The following is a 16,678-nucleotide window of genomic DNA, read 5'->3' as shown; positions in this document are numbered from 1 at the left end:
TTTTGTTTTATCATTATTAGAGGAGGCCAAGAGGTAGAGAATAAAACCTGAGACCAATTCCTATTACTGCTGTTGTCTGGCTGTGTGGCCTCTCAGAGTCACTGAGTTCCCAGAGGCTAAATTCTCTCATCTTGACCAAGGTACAATTCCCACACACTACACAGACCTCCCAAGCACCGATGTGAAAGCATGTCAACAGACACAATATGTGGGTACCTCAGAAAGTTTGTGGAAAAAATGTTTGTTTTCATTTGGAAAGTTAAAATTCATGAGCAATTCTTTCATAATATACATTTCCCATGAACTTTTTGAAGATTCCTTAATATTTCATGGGTTCTAACATATTTTATTTTATAATTTTTAACACCTCAGAAATAGCATAACCTCATCTGCTGAGCAAGAACAGCAGGATTTGGATGTGGAAAAGTTCTAGTATACTGGTCAATTTTCCTTTGTGTATGTACAAAAGTAATAATTTTTTAGTTCATGTGAACTTAAAATAGTTCAGACACTATAATATTGTTTTTTTTTCTGCCATAAACATAATTTTTTAAAGGATGTATTTTATTAACAGGAAATTTCTAGTTATGAAAGAAGAGAAACTGGATTCCTAATGTTCAGACTTCTGATGCAGGAGGAACTGCCACAACAGGAATGAGGAATCAAAAGGTCCACTTACAATGGCATGTACGCTTCACCTTTTTGTAACACTTCCCTTCGGAGGGAACCTGCTGTGCACTAACAACATTGTGTTAGCCATGCCTCTGAGCACCCCTTCACACGAGCAGCCTCAAAGAGCCCAGAGAACTGCAGGAAAACTTCAGTTTTGGATTTTCCAAATACCAATCAGCTATATCATTTGCTCACAAATAATAGCTCCTAAGGTTATTTTCACATAAACCAATGAGTTACTAGCTTCTCTAAAATTTGTTTGTACTATTTCCCTTATTCTTAAAAATTAAATAATAAAGCAAAACCACAGAACTATCTGGAGTGCATAATCTGGGAGTGGGAGAGGCCTGGGAGGGAAATAGTGGGCTCCTCCCTCTTGGGTTACCACTTCCATGGGAGGGCATGAAAACTAGGACAGCAGTTGGGGTGGAATGGGGTGTGGGACAGACTGCACCACTGCTACACATACTGGCAAACCAGGGTAGGGGGCGGGCCTGGTGGGGGTTATTGCGGGTCGCTCCAACTAGGCTGCAGCTCCCACTGGTTTATGTGAGGGCCAAGTATGTGCTGGGCAGAACCAGGCTGGACTGCAACACCCATTGGTTCGCGTTGAAGACAGCACTGGAAACAGAACCAACCCAGCAATTGCAACCACCAGCTGATGGGGCGATGGACTGTGCCGGGCCCTGTACTTGCTAGTACATACAAGAATCTGGTTTTAGAACACCTCAGACAAAGTTTCTTTGGAGATCTCCCCAATCAAAATGCTGGACTCAGAACCCTAACCAAGAAAAGAGAGAAGACAGAACAGGTCAACCAACCACCTCAGCCATATCTTGGCAGCAAAATACGGGGCAAACAGAGACTCTGTGATGGACTATGTCAATCAGTGGATTCTTCAAAGACCTCATAGTGCTTGGAGTGGCAAGATTGGCAGCGATTCATAACTGTTAAAATATCAAAACCACTTGAGCAAGAACCTTGGGGCATACCCTACAACAAGGACCTGGGGAAGGTGGGAAATTGGGTGGGCCTTCTCCCTTAATACCCTCCTTTAAACATGAAGGAAACAATATGGAAAAATAATAGTACTGCCCACTTTCCTGTAGCCCTTGAACCTTTTTACCCTGATTAACTATGTAAAGATTATCAAAATATAATTTTTTTTAAATGCAGGTTTGATGTTAAAAAAAAAAACCTACACTGCGCCACAAAAAAATTAAATAGTAAAGCAAAAAAAGCTGATACTAACATTTAATAAGAAGCTTCATGTGACAAGTGTGAACAGTTTAAGGATCAAGCACCTCTCCCACTGAATTAGGACTTCTGATTTTCTTTACTGGGGAAAATAAAAATGGCAATCTATTTTCTGAAAGCATTGGGAAAGATGTGCACAGGCTTACATATAAATCCCAACTATGGCCAGACCTAGATGATATTTCCTGCCAGAATAAACCAGCAAAAATCCTCATCTGGCCTGTAGGTGAATGGTGAGCGTGTGGAAGGGACAGCAAAGTTCCCTGGTGCACTTACTCAGGCATTCCTGTTCAGACCTTACTTGTAGCAATATCTGAGGCAGCATGGAAGAAAGGCCTCATGGAGGGGGAGAGTCAAGCAACCAGGAAACAAGGCTGAGGCAAGCTGTCCCAATTAAGACCAAATCCTACTGAGTCTTCTGACACCGAAACCTACAAGCTCACAGAATTCCCTAATGCTTGTGGGAAGAGAGAGATGCCTACATGTTGGAGAGCAGAACCTTTCTAGCAGCTCTGGAAACACAAAATCAATAGACTGCAGGGTACTTTGGTGCTTGCAGTTTCACACAAAAACAATCAACAAGCCACTGTGCTAGCTATTATCCTAAGAGCCCGGGGTCTTATAATCACAGGTCTCTGAGGGCATCTCTGTAGAAAAGGACAGTATTATACTCCCAAATATAATGAGATTATAAACTGACTTGATACGAAACTTTCTGGATCTTGAGATCTTTTTCCTAACTTCAATTTTGCGTTCTCCTTCTCTAAAATTGTATGCACATATTATGATTAATTACATTATAAATACTCCATCACTTCTAAAAAGCTCTTAAAGGAGTTTTTAGTAATCTCAAATTATATCAAGTTGCAAATTGGTAGATAAATATATCTAAAATAAAGATAAATGTTGATTTTATATGATTGCTATCTAAATGTCAATCTAAAAATGTATCTCCTTGTTTTCAAAGATGAAGTTACTTCACTAATTAATTTTATCTTTTTTTTTTGTCTTTTGAAGCCTTGAATCAAAGGATATTCTGTGTACAAAAATGCAGACGAATCAACATTTACAGTTCGTTTTACTGGGTTTGAAGACAAATACAAACCTGGCCCATCTGCAATCTTAGTAACTTAGTTACATATGGGATAAAACTGGGTGTCAAAATCCCAGAGTACAAGACTGCAGAAGACTCACTCTCACTAGGCTGTGCTCACTTATATACTGAGCCGCCCTCAAGCCACCAACAAGACACAAGGGTCACCAGTTCTGAAAGTCAACCATGCTGTGGTAGGCCTGTTTTACAAATATAATTCTTAGGGTCATTTGTTCTGTTTTGATTTGTTTTTAAGGGGAAAAAATACAAAACTAAAAACCAAAACTCCTGCTTTCTAAGAGATGTAGATATGATGAGGAACAGGAGAAGTACTTCAGTCCGGTTCCGACTCCCACGCATGCTGCGCATGCCACGCCACTCGGGAAGACCATCCATTCAAACTTGCAATTGGTCAAAGAGCACGCCTCTGTGTCCATAAAATACTAAACAGAAGTGGCTCAATTTTGATAAGTACTAAGTGCCACAAGCCTTAGTTTACAAAGATGTGCAATTTCCTAAAAATTAAGTCTTCACCTGCTCAACAAGTAAATATTAGTAAAACTTACATTCAAACAGAATAATCACCAAATTCCTCACCTGAACAAGATTCATGAACTTGAATTACATATGAAAAAAGCCAAACTAAAACAAAAAGCTTGTCTACTTTTACTTTCACTTAAAAAAAAAATCAATCCAGTACATTTTTCTTACCTTTTTAAATGCTTCAGGCATACACCTATCCATAAATCGCTTGCAATTCTCATCAGATTCACAAAGACCTTAGTAAAATAAATGAATATGCCTTATTTAGATTTTCAAAAGTTGTAGAAATTAGTTTTTATCATTCCAAATTAATATACACGTGACTACAGAAATTTTGATACTAAGATATCCCTGTCACAGATCCATGATCTAATCGAACAGCCGATTAGCAGCAGCTTCTCACCAGCCATCATGGTACTCCATAAATGTACACCTATTTTCAATAAACACCACTCCTCTTTCCTAAAATGAACTGATGCATTCTGTATAATCAAATGCACAGAATGTGGTTTGTGTCTGGTACAAACCACTCAGTAAGTAGTGAGTTCTTGCTAAGTGAATGAATGAATCTACTGTAACTCATCCTTCCTATGGAATGTGGCTTCTTTCTTACACTAACAGACTTCATTTATCATGAAGAACACTGCAGAGCTCATCTTTCCCCCCCAGTCCCATCTCCTAGCACAGCAATCAGAGATTCTAACAGGTGCTCAATAAGCACTGCTGATAAGAAGCTAGTCTTCAATGCACCCTAAAAACATATTTGATATAGCTTACATTTAATCATGGGAATAAACTACATACAACTGTGAGAAAAAAAAAAAAAACTCCCCCAAACTATGGCCATGTTCATTTTATTTTAAAGCTATATTCACTAAGAAATAAATTATTTTCTCTATCATATGGATTTATACTAGAGAAGTTTATTTATATTGATATCCATTCTTCCAATCTAGTGGTATTTTATTATTCTATAGGCTTAATAATTATAAAATATGCACATCACTGCTGTTAAAAACCTTTTATACCAGAGAGAATAAAAGACTGGAAGAATAAATAATCTGTCCCTGGTACCTTGCACCATGTGGGAGACCTGGAGGAAGCTCCTGGCTCCTGGCTTTGGAATGGCTCAGTCCAGCCACTGTGGTCACATGTGGAGTGAACCAACAGAGAGCAGATCTCAATGTCTCTCCTTCCCTCTGTAAACCTGCCTTCCCAATAAAAATAAGTAAATCTTAAAAAAGAAAAACAAAAACAAAAAAACTACCCCTCTCCACTAATTCTCTCCCTCTCTCTCTAATTTCACCTTTCAAATAAAAAATAAATCTTTAAAAAAATACAATGATGCTGCAATGTGTTCACAGAAGAAAAAATTAAATCCAAAAACAACAAAACCTCTTGTGGAAAGAACATTCTTCAGATGTTCTGAAGGCAGCTTACCGAGTTTTGCTAGGTAGGTGGAAGCCAACAGGCATTTGCCCAACGATTCCTCTCGCTTGTAGGGGATGGACCAATGATCAGTCAGAACACGGCTTTCCAGTTCATACAGATTTGTTGTAGGGAATTCAATTCCTTCTCCTGAGCAGTTTCCATTTTCATCATTCTTCTGGTTAAAAAAAAGGCAATAAAGTAAACAGCAAATAAGTTAATTAGTGACTACTTGAAAAATTTAGAATTTAAACCAAGTATGGTAGAATTTACCAGATCAATATTGGCTGCAAATCAGTGCAAGTTATGCTTGCTTTCTCAAATTCACATTTGTCATTAAAACTCAAATATCTCAACTTTTGTCATTTTAGCCTCCCTATACCTTTGCTGCGAATGGCACCTCTGATCTTTGTTCCTCGTTGTTGAACACTGACCTCATCTCCAGCAACTCTATCCTGGCCCTTGCCGTTTCCTGAGGGGACATGCTCTCTGTATTTCCTGTCCTCAACTCCTTGTCTCTGACTCCCTTATGACACCACCTCACTCTGGATTCCAAGGTTCCTGGACTTTCAAGTGAGGGGCTGACGGTAACCGAACATGTCATCATGCTTCAGTCCTTAGCTTGCCTGTCAGGAGCACCTGACCTTTGGTTCTCCCTCTTGAGACACCTGATTCTAGGCTCTTACCCTCCTAGACAGTACATGCCCTGCCATCCCACGGGTGCAGCTATTTTCAGTCTAATCATCTTCTGGAACACCCCTCCCCTCCCACTCCAGTCATCTTCAAACCTTGGGGCTGGGCTCTCTTCTCTTCTGGTTCTGGTCTGTCTCCTGAAGTGACCTCATCCAGGGACATCTGTGTGTGGATGACAGGGAAGTCTCTACGGACATGCACCCATCTCCTGAGCTCTGACCCAACATCTTTAAAACCAGGTGTGCCACACAGCACACCTGTGACGCTCCCCTCAGTCCTCACCCACTTTCTGGGTTCCCCAGCCCAGTGAGTGAGTCCACTCCAGTCAGAAACCAGAGAAACATTCTTAATGGTATGCTTTCTTGTCTGAACTCCCAAGATCTGGAGACTAGACATCCTAGCTTTCTCTCAGATCTGCCTAGTCTGTGCTCCACCTCCACACCTCACCAACGAACTGGTCTCCCATAAATCCCCACAAAATTTGTTCTTCACACCAATCTTTATAAAATTAACCCTAAAATAGCTTATAGGCATTTCTCTTTCCATGATCACCCCAAATCATCTCAAAATGTTCTACAAGGCCTCAAAGGAACTACCCTCTTCCTCCAGCTTTCTGCACTTCAGACTGTTCCTCTGAGATTTGGTTTCTTGACAGGGACAATGTTCCTTGTATCAGACTACTATCCTAAAAGGCCAAAGCAATATTCTTAGTACTACATGCTCATCCAGAATGTCATCACTCTCTCATCAGAAAGCAGCATCTTCTCCCCCGACCTTGAAGCAGGGTTGTGTTGTATGTGTGTGTCCTGATAAGCAGAAAGCGAAATCAAATATTGATGCATGTTTCTAGATCTAGGTTATGAAAGATTGCACAGCCTCCCCTAGATCCCACTATCTGGGAACACGCACCCCTGAAACCAGACATCATGACATGAGGGCACCGAGGCCAAATGGAGAGCTCCCACAGAGGTGTCCATCCAGTTGTCTTACTGAGGTCCCAGAGCCAGGAGCCAGGAACCTCCTCCAAGTCTCCCACGCAGGTGCAGGGTCCCAAAGCATTGGGCCGGCCTCACTGCTTTCCCAGGTCACAAGCAGGGAACTGGATGGGAAGTGGAGCTGCCGGAATTAGAGCCAGTGCCCATATGGGATCCAGGTGCGTTCAAGGCGAGGACTTTAGCCACTAGGCCACGCCGCCAGGCCCCACAGATGTAATTTTACATTGATTTGTAATTTATCTTGTTTTTCCCCAACCAGCCAGAATCCCATGATGGGTGGATCCTATTTTTAACCAGCTTTGTTTCAAAAAGAACCTGGTACACAGCACAAAGTAAAAGTAAACTAAAATATAATCCATATAAAATGTCAACAATTTAGTGGAATAATCGTTCTGTTTTCACTATTCCATTTTCTGTTAGCTGTGACTGCCTCTTGGGAGGTTGCCCACTTATTCCTTGAAAGTGTACTTTTGTTTTATATAAATCTTGCTTTCTGCTCATATTTATCTATTTCTCTTTCCTTAGATTCTTAACTGTGTAGACAAGAACTTGAATCAAGCTTAGCCAAGGGACCACCACAGCAGTTTTTCTTTCCATGACCTGAAAATAAGTTGCTTTAGAATTGAACCATCACAAAATAAAATCATTGCACTGAGAAAAGTCATCTTTAGCAACAAAACTATAATATATTCATATAAAGTATGAATGAGAAATGCAAGAGAAGAAAGCTAATTCCCATATCAATTATACTGAAGAAAATTCAATGTATTTTTTGGATGGAGGAAATCATAAAAACAAGGATAAAAATAAGACAAAAATCCAAAAATAGGTGTAGAAGATAATGTAAACTGGAGAGTGGATGTCAGGGGCAGTGAAATCTGGTCGGTTCAGAATCATAATATTTAGGAAGATACAGTTCATAAAGCTCAACGACTTCCAAAAATGTTTACTTCCTAGGTACTATAAATAATAAATAATTTTATTTATTATAATAATAAATAAATTTATATTTAAATAAACGAATTTCACTTAAAGGACTCTGAAGGCATTAAAAAGTAAAAAAGTTACTCTTAAAATTGTACACTTGCTACACTTAAACACATTAACCTAAGACCAAAGAATTAAGGCTCATAAAAACAAACAAAAACTTTCATTAGAATAATTATTAACTATCATTTTAATGGTGTTAGCAGATCAAAATAGATACGAAATCAACAAATGTACCCAGCAGCTATAACTACTAAGACTCCCCTTTGGGAAAGAGTAAAAACTGATCTTTATTTCCATCAGTGTTAATGGGCTGAATTGCAGCTCCTCAACCACAATGACAAGCCCTAACTTCCAATGTTATTACATTAGGAGATAGGGGCTTAAAGCACATCAAAAAAGTGAAAAGAAATCCTAAACATGGACCTCTCCTCTGATAGGAATGGTAACTTCCTCAGAAAGGGAGAGGGGGGACCAGTGCTGTAGTGTGGGTGTTAGCCTCCACCTACAACACCTCCACCATGTCAGGTGTTTGTTCCAGTCCCTGCTTCCAACGCAGCTTCCTGCTAATGTTGTTAGGAAGGCAGCAGAAGACCACCCAAGGCTGGGCCCTGCCACTCGCACCGAGCCTGGATGGAGTCCTGATTCCTGACTCCAGAGGCCATTTGGAGAATGAACCAGTGAATGGAATATCTTTTTTATCTGTCTCACCCTGTCATTCTGACTTCCGAATAAGTAAAAAAAAAAAAAAATCATTTAAAAAGAAAAAAGAGAAGAAAATCAAATCTCTTTTTTCTCTTCCTTCCCTGCAATCCATAAAGTGCTCACAGGAAAGGTTATATGAGGACAAATAGCTAAAGCCAGACATTTTCAATTCATAAAAAGAAGCCTCACCAGTAACCACACCCTCTGACATCTTGATTTCTGACTTCAAGCCTTCACAAGTGTGACAACTTTACTTCTGTAGTGCTTTAAGTAACCTATTCTGTTACGGCAGCCCTAGCAGATCAGATGCTTCGATTTATTAAATGCAAGTATCAATGTAGAATTAAGACATAAAATCACATGTACACAAATCAGTAGGTTGACTGTGAAATGGGTATGTGTCATTGGTACACAATATCTAAATCAACAGCATTTACAGGAGTTCACCTAAGAAATCATCAACTATATTCAGCAGTTACTAAAACTAAAAGCTTCCTGGGCGTGTGTGTGGGGTGGGGTGAGGGATCCTATTGTCACCAGTAATGAGAAAAAAAATCTTGAGCCTCCTAATGTGATGCACTGTCAAGGAAGCAATTATTATTATTTTTGTCATATACCCACCAAAATGCATGGCTTGATTTTAATTAGAAGAAACCCAAAATGAGGAAACTGAAAAAATTTATAGCCTGTATTAATTAAAAGTGTCAAAAATTAAGGGAGACTAGGAAGCTAAGATCCCTCTGTCTCTCCTCTCAGTAGATATGCCTTTCAAATAAAATTAAATACTTTAAAAGGGGGGGGGTATTGAATGGCCATTTGTCTGTTTAGACAGATTTATTTATTTGTGTTTGTTTGTTTGTATGTTTGAAAGGCAGAGTTAGGGAGAAGGGGAGAGAGAAATCTGTTGCTGCTTTACTCCCCAAATGGCTGCAATGGCCAGAGCTGTGTCAGGCTGAAGCCAGGAGCCTGGAACTCCATCTAGGTCTCCCATCCTCTGCTGCTTTCCCAGGCTGTTAGCAAGGAGCTAGATGAGAAGTTGAGCAGCCAGGACTTGAACTTACATGCAAATAGGATGCCAGCATTACAGGCAATGGCTTAACCCACTGCACAACAATGCTGTTCCTATTACACTTTCAAAACAGCATTTTAAAAAACACTTCACTTAGGGGATGGAAATTTACTTAGGGGGTGTAGTGGCTATGAAGCTGCAAAGGGATGTCCACATTATGTATCAGAATGCCTGGGCTACAGTCCCTGTTCCACATCTGATCCTGCTATATGTCACCTTTGAAGGCAGCAAGTGATAGCTCAAGTATTTGGTCCCTGTTACTCAAGTGCAAGACCCAGGCAGAGTCCTGGGATCCGGCTCTGGCCCAGCTCACCTCTGCTGTTACAAGCACTGAGGGAGTAAATCAAGAGGCAAAATTCTCTATACTGACTTTTAAATACGATGCACACATACATATACACTCAAAAATAATTAGTACTTCACAGGCAAAACAAAACAAAACAAAACAAAACAAAAAAAACCATGCTGCTTCCTAAAGATGTAATGTTCTTCAAATTAAAGGAAGGAACAAAAAGTCAAAAAAAAAAAAAAAACCAGGGAAATATTAAAAGAAAGTAGAGAACAGAAGTGCCAGAAGTGTCACACACCAAACTTAAGGAATATACAGAGTAGCATTCCATGTCAAGGAGGTGGCTGCCAGCTTTACAGAAAAACAGGGAATGACAGAGCTGGTGTTTTGGTGCAGCAAACAAAACCAGTGCCTATGATGACGGCATCACAAATGGGCTACAGCTCATGTCCCAACTGCTCAACTTCTGATCCAGCTTCCTGCTAATGGCCTAAGAAAAGCAGCAAAAGATGGCTCATGTGCCTGGGTGCCTGCAATCATATGGGAGATACAAGGAAGCTCCTGCCTTTGGCCTGGTTCAGCTCTAGCTGGTGTAGCCATCTGGGTAGTGAGTCAGTGGATGGCAGATTTCTCTGCAACTCTGACTTCCAAATAAGTAAACAGATCACAAAAAGACAGGGGGGTGGGGAGAGAGGAGGGAGAGAGAGAGAGAGAGAAAGAAACAGATTCAGAGAGGGAAATAGTGACATAAACCCCTATTTAGGTTTTAGGTTAGCTCTATATCCTGAGTCATCTCTTTGAGTAGAGCCTGTCCTTGGCAAAAACTGCATATTGAGCAAGAGAACACATGCAAAGTAGTTTGGAACTGTCCTGTTGCAAAACAGCTACTGATAGATACAATTATCAGGCTTTTAATAAGAACCCTGGAATGAACAATGTTATTTTCTCATTTAGATGTTAAATCAAATCATACAATGTACCTATTAATATTCAAAAAGATCAAAACATATATAACAAAAGCTTGCTATATTGTAAACAAGGTGTTTACTGTTGGTGATAAAGTGTGTGAGATTACACATCTCAACAATGTTAAAGAAGGAGAGAGGAAATAGCCTGAGTGTACTACATGCACATGTACACATAGTTGCAGAAGTTTAAGAATATACTAGGCAAGAAGCTACACATTATTACAAAACTAGCACTACTGAGTTTTTCAAATGCATTAAGGAAAAACTCAACATTCTTAGCCTTTTTGACTATTGGGGATAATGTCTTTATTGCCTATTTATTATGATATTGCATAAGTTTCATTTTAAAAATCATATTTTTTAAAGCTTTATTTTTTTCTTAAAAGGCAGAGTTAGAGAAAAGGAGAGACACAGAGAGAGCTTCCATTTACTGGCTCACTCACAAATGGCCAGAAGGAGACAGAGGCTTCTCCTGGGTCTATCAGATGGATGCAGGGTCCAAGTACATGGGCCTTCCTCTGATGCTTTCCCAGGTCACTAGCAGTAAAGCTGCATTGGAAGTAGAGCTGCTGGCAACTGAATGGACATCCATGTGGGTTACTGGTGCTACAGGTGGAGAATTAATCTGCCATGGGGCCAGCCCCCAAAAATAGCATCTTAAAAGATTTTAGAGCTTTTCTATAGTCAACTTTTGTTAGAGATGCACAAATTTGATACTAATTAAAAAACAAGCTTGGCAACAACTCTTTTTGTATTTTAGATGTATTATTTGGAAGGCAGAATGTGAGAAAGAAAGGAGAGATGGAGAAACAGCAAGATCTATCATCTACTGGCTCACTCCACAAATGGACACAGAGCAAGGTCTGAGACAGCTCTGAACCAGGTCTGGGCCAAGCCAAAGGAAGAGTCAGGCACCCACTGGTTTGTGCAAGGACTGAGTGAGCATGTGGAGGTAAGGATCAGGCTGGACTCTAACACCCATTGGTTCGTGTATAAGACAAGGCTAGAAACAGAACTGACCCAGCAACTGCAACTACCACATGTGCATATACTGACTGGGGCGACAGACTATGCCAGACCCTCCCTATACAAATACGCACACAAGAATCAGGTCTGGGATCATCTCAGATGAAGTTTGTTTGGGGATCTGTCCAATTGAACTGCTGATCTCAGAATCCCAACCATGAAGAGAAGTGCAGATTCCATGGTCTGACCATGGAGTACATGTGTCAAAGCTGAGCCTCCTCAGAGGCTCAGACAGAGCAGTGAACAGCATATCCAGGTGCACATGGAGGATACGGCAGACCATTGGAACTTGCAGAGGACACCTGGTATCACAACAGAGGACAGGAAAAATAGATTATCTACCCCAGCCATGTGTTGGGAGTGAAAATCTGAGCAAACAGAGACTCTAAGGCAGACTATGTTAGCCAGTCTGGCGAGATGTCATTGCGCTTGGAATGATGAGATTGGCAGTAATTCAGAACTGCTGAATTCTCAAAACCACTTGAGCAGTGACCTCGGAACATGCCCCACACTGGAGACCTGGGATGGGTGGGAGGCTGGGTGGGGCTTCGCCCTTTATCTCTACCACTTACCCCAGATACAGGAGAAAAAAAAAGAGAAGCAAAAAAGAAAATGTGGAAACAATGTTCTTACTCATTTTCCTGTAGCCCTTGACCCTTTGTGCCCTAATCAACTATGTAAAGATTATCAAAATAATTTTTAAAAATAGGGGTTTATTTTGGTATTTCTTCTAATAATATGTGCAAAATACAGATTTAAAAATTTTACACTAAAATAAATTCACATACTTTTTAATAAAGATTTATTTTATTTTTATTGGAAAGTCAGATATAGAGAAGAGGAGAGACAGAGAAGAAGATCTTCAGTCCAATGATTCACTCCCCAAGTGACTGCAATGGCCAGTGCAACACCGATCTGAAGCCAGGAGCCAGGAACTTCCTCCAGGTCTCCCACACGGGTGCAGGGTCCCAAGGCTTAGGGCCATCCTCAACTACTTTCCCAGGTCACAAGCAGGGAGCTGGATGGGAATTGGAGCTGCCGGTATTAGAACTGGTGCCCATATGGGATCCTGACTCATTTTCTTTTACATATACCATCCAGGTTTGTGTAAGTGCACTCTCTGATGTCTATGCAATGACAAAGTCACCAACAATGCAGGTCTCAGAACCCGTGCTGTTGTTTAGCAACACATCACTATATTTCCTACACAACAGACCTAAACACTGAGTCTGTCACCACCACTTGGCTAGCTGTATTAGCTTACAGAAGTTTCTTAATCTATAAGTGCCTTAGTTTTCCCAAACGAAAAACAGAGTCTAGTGCTGGGTTTGTAGGATTAATACAAATAGCCCCTAACCCACCCAGAGGCCAGCTACAGCAAACAGCAGCACAACACTGCCCAGGCTCTATCCACAGGCTTTAGTTGCAGAAGATTGAACCTGGGTGCCCTAAAGATTTACCTACGGAGAACTCATTTTATGTTCTGGCTTGGATTTTTCATACTTGATCTTAGCCAAATGGCCAAGAAGCAATTGTCTCCTCTCAAATAATCTTTACTTTCTTTAAAGATTTTTATTTGAAAGGCAAATTTTACATTGAGAGAGGGAGACAGATAGAAGCCTTTCAATCACTGGCTCACTTCCCAAATGGGTGCAACGGCTGGACCTGAGCCTATCCAAAGCCAGGAGCCAGGAACTTCTTCCGGGTTTCCCATATGGGTGCAGAGTCTCAAGGACTTGAGTCATCCTCTGCTGCTTTCCCAGATCATAAGCAGGGATCTGGATGGGAAGTGGAACAATCAGGATATGAAATGGTTTCCATTTGGGATTTCAGTACTACACGTAGAGGATATTCAAATATTCAGATATTCAAATATTCTTAACCATTGAAGCTTTGTGTCATTTTCCCAGTCAGTTTCCACAGTAATTCCATCTGTGACCTTTCTCTTGAAAAATCAGTCTCACTGTGCCTTGCATTCATTTAGTTTATGTCTTGGTGTGTTATCTGGACTGCAGCAACCCCCTCACACTACCATCCTTCCTAGTTCTATTATCACTCCCAGAACCCACCAAATTCCACCATGATCTTCCTCTTAGAAAAACAAACAAGCAAACAAACAAAAAGCAAGCCAAAGAAAAGAACCCAATTCCATCATTCTCTGGCTTGGAACCCTCCATTAGCTCCCAGCTGAAGCAGGTGCCCAGAGAACAAAAACAAGCTTCCAAGTGTAGGCATGCAGGCTCCTTACCACCCCAACATACAAAACCTCACCTGCCAGCATCTTTCCAAATCCCTCCTGCTCTGGCTGCATCACATTTCTTGGGCCTCTGCGCACACAGGGTCTCACCATCAAACCACGTCTAACCAAATGATGCTTCCTCTGCCTATGATACCTGCCCTGCAATGTTCAAAACACTCTTTCGGGCCCGGCCTAGTGGCGCAGTGGTTAAGGTCCTTGCCTTGCATGTCCGGGATCCCATATGGGCGCCGGTTCTATCCCGGCAGCCCCGCTTCCCTTCCAGTTCCCTGCCTGTTGCCCGGGAAAGCAGTCGAGGATGGCCCAAGGCTTTGGGACCCTGCACCCGCGTGGGAGACCCGGAAGAGGCTCCTGGCATCGGATCGGCATAGCATCGGCCGTCGCGCTCACTTGGGGAGTGAATCATCAGATGGAAGATCTTCCTGTCTGTCTCTCCTCTCTGTATATCTGCCTTTCCAATAAAAAAATAATAAAAATAAATCTTAAAAAAAAAAAAACACTCAGCCTTCTTGACATCTACTTCCTCAAAACTAGTGCAAACACCATCTTTTCAACACAATTGTTTAAGATTTCTCTCTAAGCAAGGTGTTATGGGCAGTATTTGACTCCCCAAACCCACGTAGACTTTTAAATTCCAGAGCCTTACATTAACAACTAACAGATTAAAGGCTGATGGCTTGGAGGGTAGAAGCTTAGTCCAACTTGGCAGGGAGAAGGCGGGCCTTGGGAAATCACTCTAGGTTGCCAGCCTAGAACCCTATGGTGGCTTGTAAGGACAGAGCTTTGAAGAGTGTGCTCCCTTGGTCTAGGCCTCCCGGCTTGCCAGGTAACTGACGCCTATATGAGACCCACCACAGCAAGACCACACCAGACCCCTCAGGAATGGCACTGCCCAGTCTCGGCCTGTGCCCCTTCTCATTGTCAGCTCCATCCTCCCTCCTCGCAGATCCTCTCACATTAACAAAATGGCTAATACACAGTTTAGTAGTCTCCTATTTTTAAGCAGAATTTTTGGCCTGCATTTCCCAAAGATTGTGAATATTTCAATTAGTAAGACAAATAGATTCTGCTCTTGAAGCTTGGAAATACCCTGTTTATCTGCCAAAAAAAAATAGTAGTAAGAAATCACAATTACTTACAAGAAATATATTCTGACAGAGCACTATGGAATTACATGAGAAAACCCACTCAGCCTTAAAAAGGAAGGAAAGTCGATTGCATTCTACAATACAAAATACTATGCTAAATCATATAAGCCAGTCATAATAAACACAGTATGATGGCACTTTAAAAAGTTTGTGGAAAATACAATTAAAATCCAAGTTTATTGTGGTGCAAAAAGTTTCAAAATCCATGTATACTCTGATGATTCCATTTAATGGGGAGCTTGAAGTAGTCAAACTTAAAGAAAGTAGAAAGATGGGTGCCAGGGCTGGGGGAGGGGGAAAAGGAGAGTTGTTTTAATGGGAATGGAGCTTTAGATTTGCAAAATGAATCATTTGGGGGCCAGTATTGTAAAGCTGCAGCCTTTGACACTGGCATCCTATGTAGATGCTGGTTCAAGTCCCAGCTGCTCCACTTCCATTCTAACTCCCTGTTAATGCTCATGAGAAAACAGCTGGAGACAGTAAGTCCTTGTCCCTTGCCCCCATGTGGAAGACCTGGATGTATAGTTCCTGGCTTCTTGATTTGATTCTGGCCCATACCCAGCTAGATGTTGTGGACACTTGAAAAGTAAAAGCAGTGATGTAAGATTCTCGGTCTGTATCCCACTCTTTGTAACTGCCTTTCAAAAGATATGTTGCCTAACAATGTAAATACACTGAATACTATGGACTGTACACTCAAAACAAGATGGCAATTTTATGCTCAGTATTTTTTTTTCCCTCACTTTAGAAAAGGGGAGACAGACCTGAATTGGGCTCAGGATGATCCAATAAATGACATGACATTGAAACTAAGACCTGAGCAGGTGTCTAACTTCTCTACCACCTCATATCCTTTGTACACACTTAGTTCCCAGTCCCATTGCTGCAAGCCCTTCAGCAAATCTGACCACAGCTGACTGTGGCTCCTCTCACCCACTGGCCACTCTTTATTCTCCTTTGCTGGTTCTTCCTCTCCACCTATCTGCAGATACCACAGCACCTAAGCCTAGACCTCACCTCCTCCTTTACAGTGACCCAATTTGAACTTAGTGCATTGTTGTTCAACCTTATTTTAATTATCACACTACCCAGGACCTTTTGTAGACTTTTTCCCCCTTAATCTCCAATCAAATTAAATTCAGGCTGAGTATCTACTTGCAAATTTCTTGGAACCAGAACTGCTTTGGATTTCTATTGTCAGATTTTGAAACATTTGTAAGTATGTTATGAGATAATCTGGGCTAGGGAACACAAGTCTAAACATGAAATTCACATTTGCTTCAGGTACATCTGATATAAGAAGGCTTCAAAAAGTTTGTGGATGGTCAGTATTGTGGCATAGCGAATAAAGCCATCAGCTCTTAACACTGGCATCTATACAGGTGCTGGTTTGTGCCGTGGTTGTTCCATTTCCCTGCTAATGTGCCTGGGAAGCAGAAGATGGTTCAAGTGCTTAGACCCCTACACTCACATGGGAGACCCATAAGAAGCTCTGGGCTCCTGGCTGCAGCCTGACCCAGCGCCAGACACTGTGGCCATTTAGGGAAT

At 41.2% G+C, this 16,678-nt stretch overlaps 1 protein-coding gene across 3 annotated transcripts in view; it reads right to left on the bottom strand.

The window, feature by feature from the left end:
• The window catches only part of USP24 (ubiquitin specific peptidase 24), a 130,973-nt gene that overhangs the window by 100,659 nt on the left and 13,636 nt on the right, over positions 1-16,678 (bottom strand). For 2 of the 3 annotated variants that reach the window (XM_040978486.1, XM_040978488.1), the window contains exons 2-3: positions 5,006-5,171; positions 3,734-3,801 (exon numbers count right to left, since the gene is read on the bottom strand). In XM_040978486.1, coding sequence (XP_040834420.1) covers positions 3,734-3,801; positions 5,006-5,171 — 234 coding nt within the window. The remainder of the gene's footprint in view (positions 1-3,733; positions 3,802-5,005; positions 5,172-16,678) is intronic. The other variant, XM_040978487.1, reaches the window with a different exon arrangement.

This window comes from Ochotona curzoniae, unplaced genomic scaffold, assembly GCF_017591425.1.
Source record: "Ochotona curzoniae isolate NIBS_2020 unplaced genomic scaffold, NIBS_Ocur_1.0 contig_291, whole genome shotgun sequence".
Classification (NCBI taxonomy): domain Eukaryota; kingdom Metazoa; phylum Chordata; class Mammalia; order Lagomorpha; family Ochotonidae; genus Ochotona; species Ochotona curzoniae.
The sequence above is the reverse complement of the archived record's forward strand: the minus strand, read 5'-3'. Positions and strand labels throughout refer to the sequence as shown.